Source organism: Balearica regulorum, chromosome 8, assembly GCF_011004875.1.
Source record: "Balearica regulorum gibbericeps isolate bBalReg1 chromosome 8, bBalReg1.pri, whole genome shotgun sequence".
NCBI lineage: Eukaryota > Metazoa > Chordata > Aves > Gruiformes > Gruidae > Balearica > Balearica regulorum.
The window spans coordinates 27,352,157-27,371,178 of record NC_046191.1 but is presented as its reverse complement, the minus strand read 5'-3'; the positions used below and the strand labels follow the sequence as shown (position 1 = coordinate 27,371,178).

General features: G+C 42.3%; 1 protein-coding gene across 7 annotated transcripts in view; it reads left to right on the top strand.

Moving 5' to 3' along the window:
• The window catches only part of TEDC1 (tubulin epsilon and delta complex 1), a 93,462-nt gene that overhangs the window by 54,685 nt on the left and 19,755 nt on the right, over positions 1-19,022 (top strand). For 2 of the 7 annotated variants that reach the window (XM_075760221.1, XM_075760222.1), the window contains one exon: positions 17,227-18,462. The exons of 1 other annotated variant lie outside the window; for it this stretch is intronic. In XM_075760221.1, coding sequence (XP_075616336.1) covers positions 17,227-17,577 — 351 coding nt within the window. In that variant the 3' untranslated portion in view covers positions 17,578-18,462. Of the gene's footprint in view, positions 1-5,299; positions 7,567-17,226; positions 18,465-19,022 lie in introns of those variants that run through there. 4 more of the 7 variants (XR_012836582.1, XM_075760218.1, XM_075760220.1 and 1 more) reach the window with 4 other exon arrangements.

The following is a 19,022-nucleotide window of genomic DNA, read 5'->3' as shown; positions in this document are numbered from 1 at the left end:
ATATGAAAGTCTGGTCTGGAAAATCCTTCAACTGCAAACTACTGGAGTTTAGGAAGTTGTATCTTCCAGTGAGGTATTGTTACATATTTGTCTAGTCCTATACTTATTGCCTAGCTATTTGCTATTGAAGGCTATTGGAGACAGTGCTGGGTTAGATGGAGCTTTGATATAACAAGGTACATCTAGTTTTGAGCATCACAATTCAGGAGAGAAATTGGGGACAGTCCAAAAAGAGAAAAATTAAAATCATTGTTAAGTCTGAAACATAAGGTCTTTATGTTAAGAATGGAAAGACTATGTAAGGTATATGGTTCTCTGAATATGAAGAAGTTTTCTGTAGGGGAAAGATTTCCACCCCCCCACCCCCACCCCCCATGTCCTCAGTGAATGGGACAAGAATATATGTAAATTGCAACACAGAGATTCTAATTAGATACTAAGGAAAAAGATTCCTAATGCCCAGGGCAGAGAAACATTGCAGTAGGTTGCCTGGTGAGCTGTGAAGTCTCCATTCTTGGATCCTGCACCAAGCAGGTTATGCAAGTATCTGTCACGGGTGGCTGAAGAGGAGTTAGACCTGCTCCAAGACTGTGGATTGGACTTGAACACCTTTGGAAGTCTCTTTCACTTATGCAAGCCTGTGATTTACTCATTTATTTATTTTGGATTATGTAGAGGTATTTCAGGTGTCTTAAAGTCATTGCTATGCCACAACGTCTGGTTTGCACCACTAAACACAACTGCTTATTATTCAGGATGGTGTTTCAGGGGCAGTGTGTCTATTTGTTGCAAGTTTGAACATTTGCACATTGTGATTCCTAAATCTTTTAAAATTAAGGAACTTCTTTTCCTTATTTTCTTTTGTTTGTTTCCTTACATTATTTTGTTTGTTTCTTTGTTTCCTTGTTTTCTTTTGTCTGTTTTCTGCCAGCCTCCAGCTCTTTCTTTGGATATGTGCTTGGAATGACCCTGAAACCATTTCCCCTTTCAGGGACATTCACTAGAAGACAACTGGATGTTGCCATGGGATTTGGGTGATTTGTGAAACCCTGATTAATATGACATTTTAACTGATATCCATCTCTAGGCAGTAATGTGTTCAGTATCTTGGAGGAGAAGAGGCATATGACAGAGGTGTGATCTGAATATATGGGGCTTTCTTATTGTTAGCTTTGTTCTTTTTTCATGCAGTCCAGGGCAAATAATCGTCATTTCTTTGGTGACATTTAGGGGATTTGTAAATGATCAAAAAGTTGAGTGAAATGGTTAAGCTTTAAAAATGTTTCTCTTCTTAGAAATAAACTTAACTGCAAAAGATGAAATCTCCTAATTCCAGAAGAGAACTTGTTTGTTTGCTTTTTCCTTTCTGAATATTTCATGTTATCTACTCTATTTGAGAGGGGGATTTGATTTCTGTCTGTGTTAAAGATTTGGCATACACAAGCTGGAGTGCAGGTATTTGTTCCAAATGGTGATTGTTTCGGTTTTCATCACATAAATGCTTACACTATACTGAGCTTTTGTTGAAATTTAGGATATTGTATCTTGAGATCCTCTGTGTTCACTAGCATTTAAAAGCAAGTCAGACTCCTCTGAGATGGTGATATGATGGGATGGAGCTTGCTCATGCATACACATCTGAAACGTGGCCCAGAAAGACTTAGAGCCGTTAATCCAAGTTTGAACATGCTCTTTCCACACTAGAGTCCTCTCCAGAAATGCTGATGGCTGTGATTGCATGCCTGGCTCACATTGTGCCTGAGTACCTAGAGTTGAGACTTAGGAGGCTGTAAACCCTGGCCTATACCAGACTTCTGTAATGACAGTGGAAGAGCACACTGAAACCTACGTTTTGGCTGTGTTTCTGTATTTTTCTTCTGATCAGTCACCTCCTCTTCCATTCAGTAACCCCCAGCCTCCCCAAACTGTTGCACCCGCAGCCTTGATAGGGGTGGGAGAATGCAGGGCTGCCCGTTTCAGCAGTGATGCCCTTTGGATTCGTAGTGTGTTGGGAGGGGGCTGTATGGGAGAGGGATGTTGTATTTTCTGTCGCTGGAGAGAGGGGAGGTGCGGGGCTGGTCAGTGGTGGCAGCAGGAATGACCTGGGACGCTCCATCAGGTGGGGATGGCAGGGGCTGAAACAGAGACGCTTTCCCTCCATCCCAAGAGTCCTGTGATTCACATAAACTTTTTGCTACTGCCAACTCATCACAGCACAGTGCTGGAGACCTTGTAGAGTCTAATAAACGGAGAGTTTTTCCCCAAAGATTTTACATTTATAAAAGACTGAATGGTTTTTGATGCGCTTTGATTTTAAGGCTTCACTATTTGAAGTGGGGAAGCAGCTCCAGAGGCTGATGCTGAAACATAGTCCTGCATCCTTCTGGTTCTGGATGGGTTGGTTTTTTTCTTACAGAGATTGAGTTGAATTTTATCTACTCAAGTGCACTTCCAAAGTTTTTCTGTAAGGCTCATAATGAATTGGGGGGGATGAGGAGTGTGGGTACCCTAGTAGCCACTGCCAGTGCTTGGTGGCTGTGCTGTGTGTGCAGCTAACCTGCATGAAAATAAAGGCACGTGCATTGTATGTATGTGGATGAGGGAAATAAAGTCTTTTTTTTTTCTTCTACCATGTGAATGGTGAGGGGTGACAGTGGGGATCGGACTGGCTCCTGGTGTGCTGCGTTACCTCCTCCAGCAGTGTGGGACCGGATTGTGTTTCTGCTGCCTTAAACCCAGGGCTTTTGGCAAAGGGAGAGCGGAGCTCTTGGTGGAGAACTCTCGGAAGGCTTGTCAAAAGCTCTATTTTTTTTTTTCAAGCAAACTGTTCACATTTCATCTTTGCTGTTTCTGCTGTTTATTCTAGTTCTCTGGGCTTTCTGCTAATATGAAGACATTAATATAGCAAATAGTTAATTATCTAGGCTGTCTGGGGTGCAGGAAGAGGAGGAGCAGTAGGGAATGGTTCAGTGGCGGCGTATTTCCTCAATCAGCACATTCCCTTCCCCTGCCCCTTCCTCAGTCCCAGAGCGTTTCTGTGTTCCACTCTGTGTTTGCAAACCTCCATCTGGAGCAGCAAGCAGCTGTCAGTGGAGCTTTTCATGCAAAAAGAAATTGAAGAACTAGCAAGGCCACAAGAGCAGCTTTTGGAAATGCATGGTTCGCTGGGCCCAGATGCCTGGGTAGGAGGAGGAAACCCAAAGAGATCAACAGAAACATCCATCAAAGGGAGCAATGGAGGACATGGACAGGAGGATGGCAAGGAGGGACAAGGCTAATGGCTTTTATGTGTAGTTCTTATTTAGCAAAATGTAGGAATAAATTTGCTGCTGATGGAACTGCCATTGTATTAGCAGATTTAGGTTATTAGAAAGCATGGATCTGCTGTAAACAGTAGGAAGTAAGATCCTAACATTTGTGTTCACTTTTTGCTTGTGTCTTTTCTTGCATTGGTTTATTTGTCACTCATCGATATTCCTGGCAGGAGACCTGAGGCTGACTTGCTTCTGGTGAGTGCCAGTGGAGACTGCTGTGGAGATCCAAGTGATTGTTCCTGGAGGGCAGTGTGCTCTCTGTTGTGTAGGAGGGAGGAAAGAAGCCATCCCTGTGCATTGGTGGTTCTCTCAACAGCAAGATCTAACATTTGTGTTAGACCTGAAGCCCCTAGTTAGTCTGGTTTAAGGCTGGCATGCATGTGGAAAGTTACTGCAGATAAACAGAGCTGGGAGACTTTTGAAAGAAACTTGCTCACTTCTGAGAACTCTGTTGAGGTTGGTCAGATTTGAATAGTCAATATTAAGCTTGCAGCCTACAAAGAGATGAAAAAGATAAGTATTTATTCTTCATTTGCAGATGTAACTTGCTGTGCAGATTGCTGAATGAGTGCTTAACTGTGGGAGAGACAGAGAGACTCTATGTACCAGTTGCTAAATCAGCAAACTGATTTCAAACAGACACAAAAACTGTAACTGAAATTACCCGGCCTGACATTTTTCATGGGGCTTATATATTCTAAAAGACTCCAGCTCCTTAGGGAAGAGAGAAACATTAAAAACTTGAGTGCTGTCTCCTGGTTTGTGTGCACACCTCTGGGGTTTGAAGTAAGGGTGGGTTTTTCTTGCTTCCCAAAAGATGCTGCTTTCCCTTTTATTTGCTGAAATGCAGAACGCTTGCTCAGGTGACAGGATCAGTTAAAGTATAATCAATAACCAGTGTTAATATTTTACTCGCATTATTTGCCAAGATGTTGGATACCAACCAAGGCAGTGAAACATGTAGTAAATGCAGCTGAAGAATTACACTCCAATAAATTTTAGATGAGCTTTATTTAACAATAAACTGTAAAAAAAACCCCAAAATGTTCCAATGAGAGAACATGTTTTGTAGCCACTGTAAATGTTTTAGTGCATTTTTAAGAAATAAGTGTAGTACTTATGTTCTCACAGTTAAAACACACAACAAAACATGGACAAAGACTAGGAATGCCTGTAGGGCTCAGGTTCATAAGGTATATAAGATCTCGGGTCGTATCACCACCTTTATCTTTTGAATGTGAAAAGCTCGGAGCCTGATGGGTGGGGATTTGAGGTACCTGAGACCACAAGGTTGCTGGATTTTGAGACTCTTGCGAGAAAGTAGTGAGCCACTGTGACAAATGTCCTCCTCCTCAAGGGCAGTATCTTGGGGACGTAGCTAATTCTGGCTGACAGAGGCTGTATTAAACACCATAGCTCTTGGCTGTGTTTTAGAGCAGCTCTACCTGAAGCACTATTAGTGTGCTTTACTGAACCTTGCAGAGTGGGTTTTGGGGACAGTAACTTCCAGGAGGTACCTGGTTAGCTTTACAGCTCCGAGCAGGCTGTTGGGAGGGGTTCCTCCTCTGCAAGCAGGAGTTAGAAGTGTTGCATGTTTTGCAGTATTGCTTGGTGCTTAGATGAGTTAATAGAGGTGCTTTTGGAAGGACTGTTTGCGTTCATGCATTCAAAGCTTAACTTTAAGTTTCCTTTGTTCTTAAAACTTTGGCCTTGTTCTTTCAGTCTTCTGCCCTGAAATTGAAGGTACTCGATCATAAGAGGAAAAAGTATCTGACTGATTTCTGTGTCTTTGTCCCTTGTGTTTGTAGAAGATCTGACATAAAAGTAAATCTGTAATTTAATATTGTCATATCTCTTCTTCCCGGCCAGAAATGCATGTAAATAAAGCTTTACTACACTTCTGAGCTCAGAATTCACTGCTTTTAACTCTTCATCTTACTGGCTCTCTCAAAACTGTAAAAGCTGTTTGATTTTTCCCTTTTCAGGCTAGCTGTAGGGCCTGGCCTTTGACTGCTACAAGAGCCATGGTGGCTGCTCAAGCAGCTCCACATCCAGCTAGAGCTGCTACTCGCCATCAAAACTGTGAGCTAATAAGAGAAACTGCTGAATGCATTCGAGGAGTAGCAACTTTGGAAAATGTCTGCTTTTTCAGTGAAACTCTGAAAATGTGTTATGTAGACAAATCTCTAACTGGCAGTTAAAGTTCGTTTGCCTCATCTGGTAGTTGTGGATAGGCTGGGTTCCTGGAGCAACCCTTGCTGCTCTGGCTGCACTGCTCCTGCCTCCCCCAAAAGCAGAGAGAAGAGCTGCAGGGCTGGATGCTGGTGGAGGTTCTGCAGCAGTTGTGCAAAGCCCCTGGAGGGGACAAGGGACTGTGTGCTAACTGAAAATCAAGCTGGTTTGGGTGTGAAGAAACTCCCTAAAAGTCGTGGGGCTTTGGATTTTTTCTCCATTTTCCTTGTAATTTTTGCATAAGACCAACCCTTTGCTGAAAATTGGTGTGCCTAGGTGGTAATACCTTCATCTCATCTCTGTATTTCAAGAGTGGTTTGTATAAATGTTCTTTTTTTGGCTGTGCGTACAGGGACTACATTGCTTGAATTTGTTTCCCATCCTGTTCTCCCAAAGCAGGATACTATAGAGAAGTGCAATTCAGAAGCAGCACTCTTGTTTCTAAGTGGCTACTTTCATGTTGCATAGAGATAAAGCTCTGCCTAAAGCAAAGTGGGGCCCTCCAAGCCTCTGCAAGTCACTTAGATCTGAGATGGTATCTCATATCATCAGTGTTTGTCTCTGCTACCCAAGATAAAAGTTTGGAAGAACAAATTGAAAAATAAGTGAGCAACTTACTATATGAATCCATGCTTGTCTGTTGCTGCCTTTTGCAATTTGTAGTTGTTAGGGTCTTTTTCAAAGTAGCACTGCAGCCTTTTTGCAAGTGTCTAAATTACTTACACTGACATACTCTGGTTTTCATATCATATATTTTCAGTATGTGCCTATTACTACATTAATTTGTGTGAGCTTCTAATTGAATTAAAGGATTTTGAAAAGTCTGGAGATAAAACTGTAGTTAAAAAGAAATGCATTATAAAAGGCTGGGCTGTTGGAACGGATCTTTTTATAACTGTAAAACGCTGAAGATTTAAAATTTGGAGAAGGAAACAGGTCTTTATCTCTTATTCCCTTATTCATGTGGTGTGCATTCAGAATTGTGTGGCATATGGGAATTTCACAAGTCTGAACTGTGTCTCCTTCTAGTTGATGGTAAAGAATCTGCAAGTTTGGTGCTCCTGCCTGGAACCTTCCCACTTTCCCGAGAGCAGTGGGTGGTGGGCTTGCATATCTTTTCAGGAAGTAGCTGAAGAGGTTTCAATGAGCTCCTGGCTCCGGAGCACAGAGATTCTGGCCATCTTGTTGTATGCTTGTGCTAATGCTTCATGTCTGCTCTTTTTGTGCTGGCATCCTTTTTAGCTGAACAGAGGTGATGCAGAAATTGCTGATTTCTTTGGAGACCATTTATTATTTTAAGATTTGTCCCTGACTGGTTCTGCCCACAGAGTTGCTGCAATAGAATAATCACATTTTTGACTCCCATTTTTTTCTTTTTTGAGTTCAGTTGTTCTCCTTAAAAGTTAACCACTGGAAAAGCAAATTACTCATGCCAGAAATGTCCTTACAACAGGAAACTTTTTTGTAGCTTGATGGAAGAGGGATGTATCTCCTGGGGCTTTCAGCATAGCTGCCTTCGATCTGGGCTGTTTGCCTCAGGTATGTCCTTTAGCAATCCAACCCAAAGGCTGTCCTTGAAGCAACTGCCTCTTTGTGCACCGCTTCAAGGGTAGGATCCAGTGCACTTCCGTCACTGGAGGAGAGCTCGGTGAAGCCTTTACTGTAAGCAAGTCTGCTCACATGGGCTCACTGTACACAGTTACAGAGTTTAGTTGCTTTTAGGCCTAAAAGGGTTAATTTTCTTCTTGCTTTTCCTGTGTGATAGGTATTTGTAGGCTCAACAAACAGGCAATGCTCTTATCAGTCATGTGCTTTTGTGTTTCGTGTTGGTATTTGAAGGTATACTTTGCCTTTTTCTGGTAAAGACCCTTAAAAATCTTAATGTTGTTCTTTTTCCTGTTTTCTTAATCCTATATCCTTTTCCTTTATCTTAAGCTAAACTGACTTTTCTGACTCCTATCAATGTATTTAGATACATGAGTCTAAATACAGACCCATTTGATTATCTTTAAAAAAAAAAGGCAGAACACCCCCACCCCCACCCCCCCCCCCCAAGCAAAAACAACAAAAATATGGTATCCATTAAGACAAGATCAGGATCAGGTCACTCCTCTTTATGAAATTCTCATTCAAATGCTTTAATTAACTTCTAACTTTCCATTACTGTGCTTCCTCACTGTCTAAAAGCTTTCCATTGGAGAACAACATGAATGCTGTTCTGAAGGCCTACAAAGTGCTTTACAGTATTCAATGTACAATAAAAAAAGCACACAACAGCAGTGCTGTGCCAGACTGTGGTAAGTGTTCTCATTGGATGCATCTATCTGTGTTCTCGGTATTAAAAACTATATTTTTAGTTTCTCCTCAGAGGACTCCTACACACACCCCTGTTAAAAGATGGCCTTCTGTTCCTAGATAAATAGGTACGTTGCCTCTCTGGGGCTTCCCTGTCAGTTTGTTTTGGAATGACAATAGGTGTGCCTGGGAGCTAGCATTTGAATAGTGAATGTCTTGCTTAAAATGCATAAGATAGGGATGCATACATTCTTCTCTAATTGCTGGAAATTGCAGATCTGGGCAAAATTTGGAATGCAGCTGCTTGTATAATTACATCTTCTGTCAGTTGCTATAGCTCAGCTTTATAACCCTTCTAAAATGTCTTCATAGTTTAAGGTACAAATAATGCCTCCATTAATACTACTTTGGGATCACCCCCCCTCTTGCACTTATTCTCCACCAGTTCCATAGGCCTAAGGTTTTTCCTCTTGCTGAACTGATAACAAGTGTTAGAAATTAATAGTTATATTATGATGAAATTTTGCTGTAGCTATTGTCATTATTGTTAAGCCAAAAGAAATTCTCTGATTTCTTACTGTTTGGTTTTAGTAAGAAATACCCATGCGTGTACCTCAAACCAGTTTGATCTGCTTACAGCTTCAGGTTTTGGCTATGTGCAAACCTTTCCCTTTTATGACCTTATGGAGTAGAAGGTGATGGAAAAGTTGTTAGGTTATCAGCAACTAAGTGTTGGTATCTGCTTCTGGTCATTAAATGACAGATAAGATACAGATCACAATTCAGAGCTTAATGAAATGTGTTGTCCCCACTTACACCACCATCACAGTTAGAAAATGGCTGAAAAGTTGGAAAGGATTAAAGGAGAGGTAATAAAGGAATTATTCAGTCTGTCTTTTTCAGAGGTGAGAAGAGTGTAATTTAACCATGTCATATAACTAAGTTATAGCTGGATTGTGTTCTGTAAGTTCCTAGACAGAAGAGGAGTTGTAAGGATAGAAGACTCTTTACGTGAAAGACGATGTAAGATGACCCAGTGGCTGAGGTGGAACTCACTGAAAAGGTGCACATTTTTAACCATAAATGTATTTCACTGCTGAAATAACACTGTGATAGGGTACTCTCTTGATCTTTGGAGCCTGTGTTTAAAAACCCAGAAGTATATGTTTCTAGAAAAGACCCTGTAGCTTACCAAAATGTAGTAGAACGTTGCAGAAATTACTAGGTGAGATACTATAGCCTGCGCTTTGTGGTAGGTTAGACTAATCAAACAGTTTATTATGACTTTAAATCCGTGGATGCATTAGCATTGGTATTAAATGGGCTATTTCAGAAAAACATCAAGTCTCTTTGTATACAATCAAGGATCACACAAGAAGAAAGAAACCTCATTTAAGCAGGACAGTGTGGGAAGTGTTCAGCTATTAAAATAGAAAATGACGGTTTCCAGCGTTTTTAACTGGTTACTCTTCAGTGTGTAGCAATTGCTGCAGAAAATTAAAAACCTTGAAAGCTTATAGCAAAGAAGCTTGATTCAATGAGACAAGTTTTATAGAGCTGCAGTACTAACTGTAACTTCCTTAGAGGTTTGAAATTACATTTGGGCAAGTTACTAGAAGACATGAATTTGAAATCAGAGTAAGGTATTTTTTTATAGTAAAACACCTGCTTAGTCAGTGTTATAGTGTTTCCAGAATACCTGATTGCAGATACTGCTTTTGCTTTAACTCAGGGTTTTTTTAATATAAGCAGCAAATGCCATTAAATGTTTTTCTGAAGCTTGGGAGTCTGATTTTCTTGGAAGTCACTGTTCAGCAAATGTTTGAACTTCATAGGCTCTGCAGGGTCCTGGCCCCCCAGCTCCATGATTTTTCCCAGAAGTAGGAGCTGCAGGATTTGATTTTCCATCACTTATGCATTCACAGCATCCCTTGAAATGGTGCCTTTCTCTGCATCTCTGAGGCTGAATGGGTCACTGTGTATAGCTAAGGAAGGAAAGCATTTGTCATACACTTAACCATTATTGTTGCAAAATAAAAAAAAAGCAAACGTTTTTCTTAAAAGAAACTGGCCTCCTAGCCCAATTATTATTTGTTTATTGTTGATGTGTAAAGCCCTCACCCTACTTATGTGTGAAAAAGGTTTTATTTCTATGCCTTTAGGGACAGACAAGCACAGAAAACACTTGGGTTATTCATAACTTTTCTGTATAGAAAACAGTGACAAACACAGAGAACAACGGTGGTGGCTTGTTCAGTTCTTGCGGATCTCTGATGATGTTTGAGATGAACTCTGCTCGGACATCTTTCACAGACCACGGGGCATGTTTTTCAGTGCTGCTGTGTGTGTGTTATGGTGCTGAACGCATGTTGTATAGCCAGTAAATTCTTGTATAGGAGCACAAAGAGGTGGGTGGGAATTGTGGGATCCCTGTGACTATTTTTATAGTATTCCACTTTTATTTAATACTTACAGGTCTTTCTGCTAGGCTTATAGTGGACTCTGCTCTTCCCCCTTCTATGTTATTGATACATTTGCTTATTTCCTTTTGCTCTCTTTCCTTTTGTACTTGGTGCTTTTTTTACAGTGCTGACAAGGAGGGCTTTCTTAGAAGTTGTCTGTAAATCCCTTTATCCTGTTTTCAGTATCCCAGATACGGTCAGCTGGGATTGCAGTTCTGCAAGGTTTTTCTTGGGGGGGGGGGTGGAGGGGATGAAGGTGGAATAAACACTAGAGATAAACTGTAAGACAGCAAAAAGTATAAATAATGGTAATTTATGAAGTGTTATTCAGGCTTGTACTGATTAAAGACAAGTGTTTGCAAGGTTCAGCCCTTGGACTGATCTGGATTCCAATCTGGAAACTGAAAATTCCTTAAACTAGCCTTAATTTACAATGCCTGGTTTCCAGCGCTCAGCTGTCAGGATTTCTGCGCAGCATCCATGCTGCCAGTCTCTGAGCGATGCCAATGTCTCCATGCTTATCCCGCTTTCATTTTTTACTTATAGATCTTTATCTATAATTGATGCTTGCCTATTGAATGAGAGTCTCCTCAGTACACATGCAGACTGAGAGCTCTGGGCAGCTCCTCTAACACGGGGAACACCTCTCTGTGCCTGTGCTTGGGATACTGTGATGTGCCGGGGAGCCGTTTGGAGCCAGGCGGTGAGTGCGCCAGCTGGCCTGGCGGGTCTTTCCTATTTCTGCAGTCTGGCCCCTCATTAATCATAGGTTTCCAAGCATGTAATATTTCACTTCACCCTTTTCACCCAGGTACAGGGGGCCATTTTAGACGTGATAGGTTTAAAATAAAGCTTGGGAATGAGCTTCCTGTAGGAATAAAAAAAATTCTGCAAGTCAAATGCTGTTTGATGTTTTCAGAGGAGCTAGATGAGTTTATGAAAGGTATTGGGTGATTATGCCCTGATAGCAAAGGCAGTATGACTTGGTGACTTGAATATTGCATCCATTTATATTTCCTAATTTCCTTTCACTCTCCAACTCAAAAAGACAAGAACTGAGATTTTTCTGTTTGTTCCTTGTGACTTGGAGCACAAAGGAGCAGGCTGCACTGTGTTTTCCAGCAAAGGCAGGCATCGCGGTTTGTAGTATCTGTACAGAATGGCAAGAATAATTTGTATTTCATGCTGTATGCATATGGGGTCTTCTCCCTATTCATAAGACAAATACAACGGAGGAGGAGTGGGCAGATAGGACTGGAGGCAGAAAATGTGCCATTTCTTGGCTTGTGCAGTTTGTTTTTCTAAACAATACCATTCTTATAGCCATTTCTGCAAAACTCCTAGAATAATTCGAAGAGATAGCAATTTAAAAATAATGACATGGTTCTGGTCTTTATCATCCACTTCCAGAGGAGCTCCAACAATCTGGTTTGCTGCTCCTTCCTCGAAGTTGGCAGAACAGTGATCATAGAATGGAAATGCTCCTATGCCTCCCCCTGCTCTCTTCCTTGAAATAAGTGTTTGGACCTTTCATTGCTGCTGCATTTTAAACTTCATCTCTAGCTAGTGGCTTCCTTCAAGTATGTAACTGAGAGGGAGATCATTCATTTGCCTTCTGAGGCTTTCAGGTTGCCACGTCAACAAGCTGAAATGTTGACTTACAGCATTTGTAAGATTGTCACTTTTGTCACTGGAAATTATTTAAATAATGTTATGTGGTTATCCAGATTTCTTAGCATCTCTTCGGGATATCTTGCATGTTGGTAAAATTCTCTCCAAATAAGTTCACATCCAGCTTGTTTCTTGGCAGAAAAAGAACCGTTTTGTGCCTAATTTTTACGGCACTTTTCATTAGTGAGCTGTTAAAACTCTGAAACAGATCAGCCTCTTGGGGATGTTTGAGCCACATGGAATGAGACACAAAGCTCTGGGAAGCTCGTTACCAGCAAGGTGCAGGCAAATGTGAGGGAGCTGAGGAAACCACAGCAGTAATTGTGAAGGGCTGGAAGGTCTCCTCTTAGAGGAGAGATCAAATGAGCTAAATGTGTAGGTCACCTAAGCAGTTGCTAGAAGTAGACCTCCACAAGATGGGCAACTGAAAGACTGGGACTGTCCACATGACAAATTAGCACGTGTCTAGAGGAGGTGAATCTAGATATTACTGTTCTGGCCTCAAAACAGCGGAACATGCAAAGAAACTGGAAGTCAGCTTATTTAAAATGTGTGGCACGTTACCTTTTCCATGATTTGCCTGCTGAACTCATTGCTATGAAATTTATTCAAAGCCAGAGGATTCCCAGGACTGAAAATACCTGAGATAGCTGTCTGGATGGAAAGGACAGCCAGTAGTATCTTGGGTTAGAAGAAATTTCAGGGAAGGCAGGGATGAGGAAGCGCTGGGGAAGTTAATCATGTGTGTAGGTGTTTGCAGGCTTGAACTCTCTCCTATGCATCAGTGCATAAATTAATCCACTGTGGTGGGGACTAAGCCAAGCTTGCCTGCTCAGCCTGTTTTTTGGATGTGCCTCACCTCACTGCCCCTTTGGGTCTCTGGACTGGGCCCACCCATTTCTGTTTTGGCTTGCCCATTTTCCTCAATTAAACCCCAGCCTGAACGTTGTTGGAAATGCAGCATCAGTCATGGCGCTGTCCCTGGGGAGATGGAAAATGCCTTTTGCATTTGATGGATGTCCCACCTGGCTTAATTCCACCATGTCAGGAACTAGAGGCCACCTGTCTCTGCCCACCCCCTGGCCGATGTTGGAGACATCTGTTTTATTTTAGTGCTTATTCCTTTGTACATTCCTGTGTGTGATTCTGGCAGCAGTGTCCGTGCATGCCACAAGCCTTTGCGCTGTGCCAGGTTTAGGAAGGGCAGCACAGGCTGTCTGTCACTTCTGTCCCTTTGCAGTCTGTGATCTAAGATGCAGTACTCCTCTCTGCACTACACTAGCTTGTTGGCTTCTCCTTAGAACATGAAAACAATTATAGTTTTCCCTTTAGCTTGTAGTTTTTAATACCTTTTGAAAACCCACAGTGGTCCTTTAGAAGACTTGTTATTTTAAAGGAAACCATCCGGGGGTACTGGTGTCGGTTTGGCTGCTATCCCATCCCTAACACTGGTCGGTGACATGGTGAGGCAAAGAGCTAGGAGGAGCCCAGCAGGAGTACTTGCCTTGGTGTACGCTCATGGCATCAGTCCATCTGCAGCCCTCGCAGGCCTGGTGAGGACACTTGCATGCCATGGGAGGTTCCTGCTAGCTTATTGTGGTCTTGGGAGTGTGAAACCTGGTAGGGTACGTTGACGCTGGAGTGCGCAGAAGGACAGCGCACTTCCACGGGCTCAGCTACAGTGACTGCTCTGTTGGGCTGCTGTGAACAGCTAACCAGGTCAGTACTCGCCCCAGAGTGCGATATGTGTCAGTTTGAAGATGCTGATTCCTCATCAGCTGATTCCCTCTACGTCTGGCGTGGCTTTTCTCAAAATGCACCAGGTCCCTTTGGGATGAGGTTGGCTCTGTAGAAGTGGAAAAGATTATTATCATGTTGTTGTATTTATTCGGAGAGGATGTGCAGCAGTTGTCAGACAGCACTACGTACCTAATTGGGAATTCAACTTCCAGCTGGTAGATTGAGACTGAAAGGCAGAGCTGTGGGATAGAGACGGGCAGACACAAAATGCTGAGGCTCCTAATCTTTTACAATATGTTTGTTTAATACAAAGTGGTCTGCTGAGATTGTTTTGCGGCGTAGAATAATCATTGTGTGCTGACTAATGGGAGACAGCAAGCTGTTAAAGAGCATCAATTAACCATACAGGAGGAGGTTATTGAGTATTTTCACAAGCGTTGAGGATGTGAAGAGTAAAGAATATTACTTGAAGGTAACCCTTAGAGAATTTTTAGCAATTGAAATCTACAAACCGCAACAAGAGTATTTGTGGACATACATATGGTTGCACAGCTTGCCAGGAAGAACCGTGCAAAAAAAACTCGAGCTAGCTTTCCAACTCCAGATTGTGCTGATACGAAATAAATAGTGCTTTGCTAAACTTGTTCTCTTATTCCATATTCATTATTTTGAAAATTTCCACTGTTACATTTATCTAATGTTGTCCCAGGAAATACCGGTCCTCTTCATAGAAGATAACGTGCGGTGCCCTTCTGATACTCAGATGTCAGAATTTGTTAGACTTCTGCTTCCCTGAGTGCCTAACTGTAAGGCTGTTGTCCTTGTCCTTACAGCTGCTCCTGCTTCGGTATAGTAATTCCTATTCCTGCTATTGCTATGAGTTAGAACTCAATGCACTTAGTGCTGATAGGAACACGCTCTTCCATCATGTGCCTTGCACGATGGATAATAAAATTCTCCAATTTTGGCCAGTGGAGAGTATGAAAACCTATGTTTCATTTGGAATCCTTTTATGCAGCCCTCCTAGTGTTCTGCCTCAGTTTAATGCAAAAAATAAATAACATTTTGTGGACTCTGTTTGCTGAGTGATTTTGTTCTTTGTAAGTAACGGGGAAATTTTTCGCATCCTGGATTCCAGTGTAAATCCATTTTGTGCAAACATAGTTTTCCATTTATTCATTGGCAGTGGGGAGACTAGATAACATTGAATTTATTTTTTCAGTTTTGTTTCTTCTAAAGTGGTGTTAGAGAATTGGACCTCAGATATTCTTTTAGCCAATAGCAAGAGATGTCCTGGGGTTCCTTGGGGATAAAGAGGGACCCTTGTTCTTAGACAAGGGCAAGGATAGTCTTCTCTTGGCTTCAACTCTCTATTCAAATGCCTTAATCACCAGAGGTCTCCTTTAACAGATGGTTCTGCATCGATAAAGCCTTTAATGTGTTGGGAAAAATTCAGAGAAATTTACTCCTTTTCTGATTTCATTGATTTTCTTAATCTTTTCTGAGCGGAGGGGGACAATAACCCATCAGAAGACTGTGGAGAAGATTAATTACTTGGCTGCAAAACTCATGAAGATATTCTGATGAAAGATGTGGGATGAGTGAGTGAAGCCCTGGTGAAGTTGATGTCAGTGTGGAAATTTAACTGTGACTGCAGCCCTTGTGCCTGTGGTGTTTTGCACTGTAAGAGAACATAGTCTGATCCCCTGTATGTCATAAGTGTCTGAATTTGTTTCAGGTGTGAAACCTTCCCTACTGATCTATGGAAAAAATCCTTTTGTCTGCAGATACGGCAGCTGGTTTGACCCTGAGCAGTTGTAGCTTGGCAGTGGGAAAGGCAGGGAGGGCTTTGCTACCTTAGGACTCTTGTCCTTGCAGCTGGTGCTGCTTTCAGTTCTGACTGATCTCTGGTGCTTCAGAGAGATGCCAAAATATCCCTGACTTTACAGGGGACTTGTCAAAGTGGTAATATGTGAGATACCACTATCTTAATGCAGATCTGCAGATCTAAAACCCCAAGGAGTTGTTCAGTCTCACCTGTGGCCAGGGAAGGGAGGGGTTGCAGAGCAGTTTCAAGGCTGGAAGGGGGTATCATTAGCACTGAGCTTGACCTGAGCTGAGCTTTGGCCAAAGGATTTATCCCTGGAGCTGCAATAAAGCATTTCGTGGTTCATTATCCTCACAGTAGGAAACAATGTCTTGTTCTGAAGCTGAATATCTAATTCAAACTTTCATCCATTTGATCTTCTTAGGGCTTTCTCAGCAATGTCTCGTCTCTCACCACTTTCTTTTCCACTTTCTTTTAGGATCTAAAACAAATGATATATCTGTCTCCATGAATGGAATACTTTGAGCTCTTGAAATTTCATACTATAAGGCTTGTTTTCTGGGCTGTGAGTCATTGTGTGACCTGCCTTTGAATCCTACTCTCTATTTCCCTGTAGTGGGTTGGTTTTTTTTTAAGTTTGAACTCCAGAACCGCACACAAGTTCCAGGAGAGCTCTGGGATTTGTGCAGGTTGCAGAGGCAGCTTTGCTTTTCTGAAACTTTGCTGCTTTTTGGCTGAGCCGATTTGGCAGCTTGCTGCTGTAGGAGAAACAGAAAACACCGTTGGACCAAGAACTGTTTCCCTGGAGGCCTTAGCAGGGTACCTTACCTCTTCTTGTGGGTTTTTCCCCACTGAAAACTACATTTTGAGATGAGTCACCGAATTAATGTTTAATCCACTAGTAAAATTGGTAAGGCAATTGCCATCTTGCAAGTTCTTCAGATCAAATTGTTAGAGAACATAAATCAAATGTCGGGGAAATCCCAGTATAAACAATTGCTTTTATCATCCAGTGTCTGTGATTCTGTCACAAGAAAAGCTTTGTTTTATTGGGCCTATCTTCAGTGAAAGTGTGCTGCCTGGTATTCATTTTGGTCTTAGGCTCCACTTTTTTTGTCTCTGCTCCATTATTTTCCTTTCCCTATTTGTTACCCAATAATGAGAATTAAGGAATTTCTAGCTTACAGTTCTCATCCCTACTTTTTAGCACTGCCAAGTACAGAAAGCAATTGCAAACTGAATTACTGCTGTTAGTCATGTGGCAATTAATCTGTTATGACAACGTGGTGGCTTTAAAGCACAACGGTGATGAGGGTCACTCTGCTGGGTCTCCCTTTTTGCTCTGCGTGTTTTGCTCTGAAGTCAAACCACCCACTCCCCATTAAGAGGGAAGCGTGCAGAGCCCTTGTGTATTAGGCATCAGTGGAGGGGCTAGCAGACTGTGAATCTGCAAACAGATGACTACAGGCAGCTTTTTGGTCACTGAGGCCACTACCTGATAGAAAGCACTGTTAACGTAATTCAGTTTTCACTGCCACACACTTAGCTTTACACTCACAGTTGGGTCTCTTTGGTACATCCTAGTCCAAACATGACATTTTGTGTAATTTCCTGGTGGGAGGATTTTTTTTTTTGCAGAAATCTACCATACTTCCCCCCCTGCTTCTTTTTCTTCTCTCTACAGGTGAAAGCGAGAGAGGAAGAACTACAGAAGGAGGGGTTCTCTGCCACTGCTAGGAAGATACAGGAAAGTGTCCAACTAAAACTGGTACATCTTTGTGCTCCCAAAAAAAATAAAACGCATGGTCCGTGCAGACTGGTGTTCAGAAGCAAACATCCTGCCAGCAAAACGGGCTTCAGTAGGTCTGTATCCAGGGAGCCTGTTTCAGCTGTCAGTGCTACAGAGGTGATCAGAGAACTGCAGATGAGAGAGGCCAGCCTGGAGAGAGAGCTGAAGCAGCTGCAGGAAGAGTGCAGGCAGAGGCTGGATGAAATTGCAGAAGAGTTGGATGGAGTGATTTGTGTCTCCCCTTGAAGAGAGAAAGCTGGACTGAGAAGAGCAAAGGAATAGACTGACTTGATCAGAACACATTGTGCAGCTTGGCATGGGGGAGTGTGAGGTGAGGAACCAAATGCAATTTCTAATTTTTAAGCCCGGAAATTGTAACTTGTTACTGCTTTGACTTGCAGTGGGGCCATAACCTTGGTGGTTCTCTCTGCAGCCCCTTTATTGCTAATCTTGCCAACTAAATTCTGCAGCAGGCCTTGGTGGGAGTTTGTGTAAATCTCCCTTTTATCTTTTGAATTTCTAATTCTTCTGCCAAGCACTGCACTCTTCTACAGTGCTCAGCTGCTAGGCATGGCATACATTGAGGCTGTGCATTGAAGCACTAATTGCATTCAATATTTTCCATCAAATGGAAGAGTTCATTAGTCAGAAGAATCCAGGTATTGAAGAACATGCAAAGTACCAAGACTTAGAGAGATTGGAAATGTTTGAGAAAGTGTGCTGGTTTAATTCAGCTGGTTTGCATATTTGTGGCAGCTGTAATGCAGTCACCAGAAGGAAAAACAAATGCCCAATAATAAATAAAGCAGCACGCGGATTTCATTTACTGGTGTGATGCACTTGAAGTAATTGGGTTCTCAAAGGAAACAAACTAGAAACCCATTGCACTGACTTATGAGTCACAATGAGATAACGTATGGATCTGCTATAGGAAGTTTCTGTAAAATAGAAATACAACATTAACTTCCAAGCTTGAAGAGTCTCCAAGCTCTGTCTCGGGAGGCTTCTTCCCCTGGAACATGCAAACGTTTTTCACTTGGTGTTCATTTCCTACCCTTTTCTGTTTTGCTTTCACCAAGGAGTATTTTTATATTCTAGTTGTACACTTTCAGGAATAAATAAATTAAAAAAAAACCAGTTTGCTTTTCATTTGTGAATTTCTATGAATTTCTCAATCCTCCATCTGGATTTCTGTTTACTAACCCAGCTTGGTGGTGTCGCTGATTGCGAGCTGCTCAGGGCTCACTCAGCAGCCAAACGCAAGGGATCATTAAGGAGCCTCTTTCCAGGCATTGGTAGGATTGCAGCTCTGCAGAGAGACGGTGTGCAGGTGGGAGTGGGTGGACAAGGCTCAGGTCTTCTGGTTTCTGCTGTGCTTCAGCTGCTTCCAGACCCTGCTCATCTGCACCACCCCTTCGTTCCCATGCAGTTTTTGCAGAAGTGAGTGGCAATGCAAATGTCAGCAGAGAGCCACCTGCGCAGGGCTGCTTTGCCCTGGTTTCACCCTGTTGAATGCAGCATTGCCTGTAAGCCAGGAATACGCGAGCTCAGTTTAATTATGGGCTGTTTCAGACAGCCTTTCCTCTGCGTGAACCCAGTGGCTTCTTCAAGGACCAAGCTTGAGCAAGGTTGGTGGGAACTGCAGTTCTCAGCCAGACCTCAACTCCAGTCAGCCCTATGTGGATGGGTCA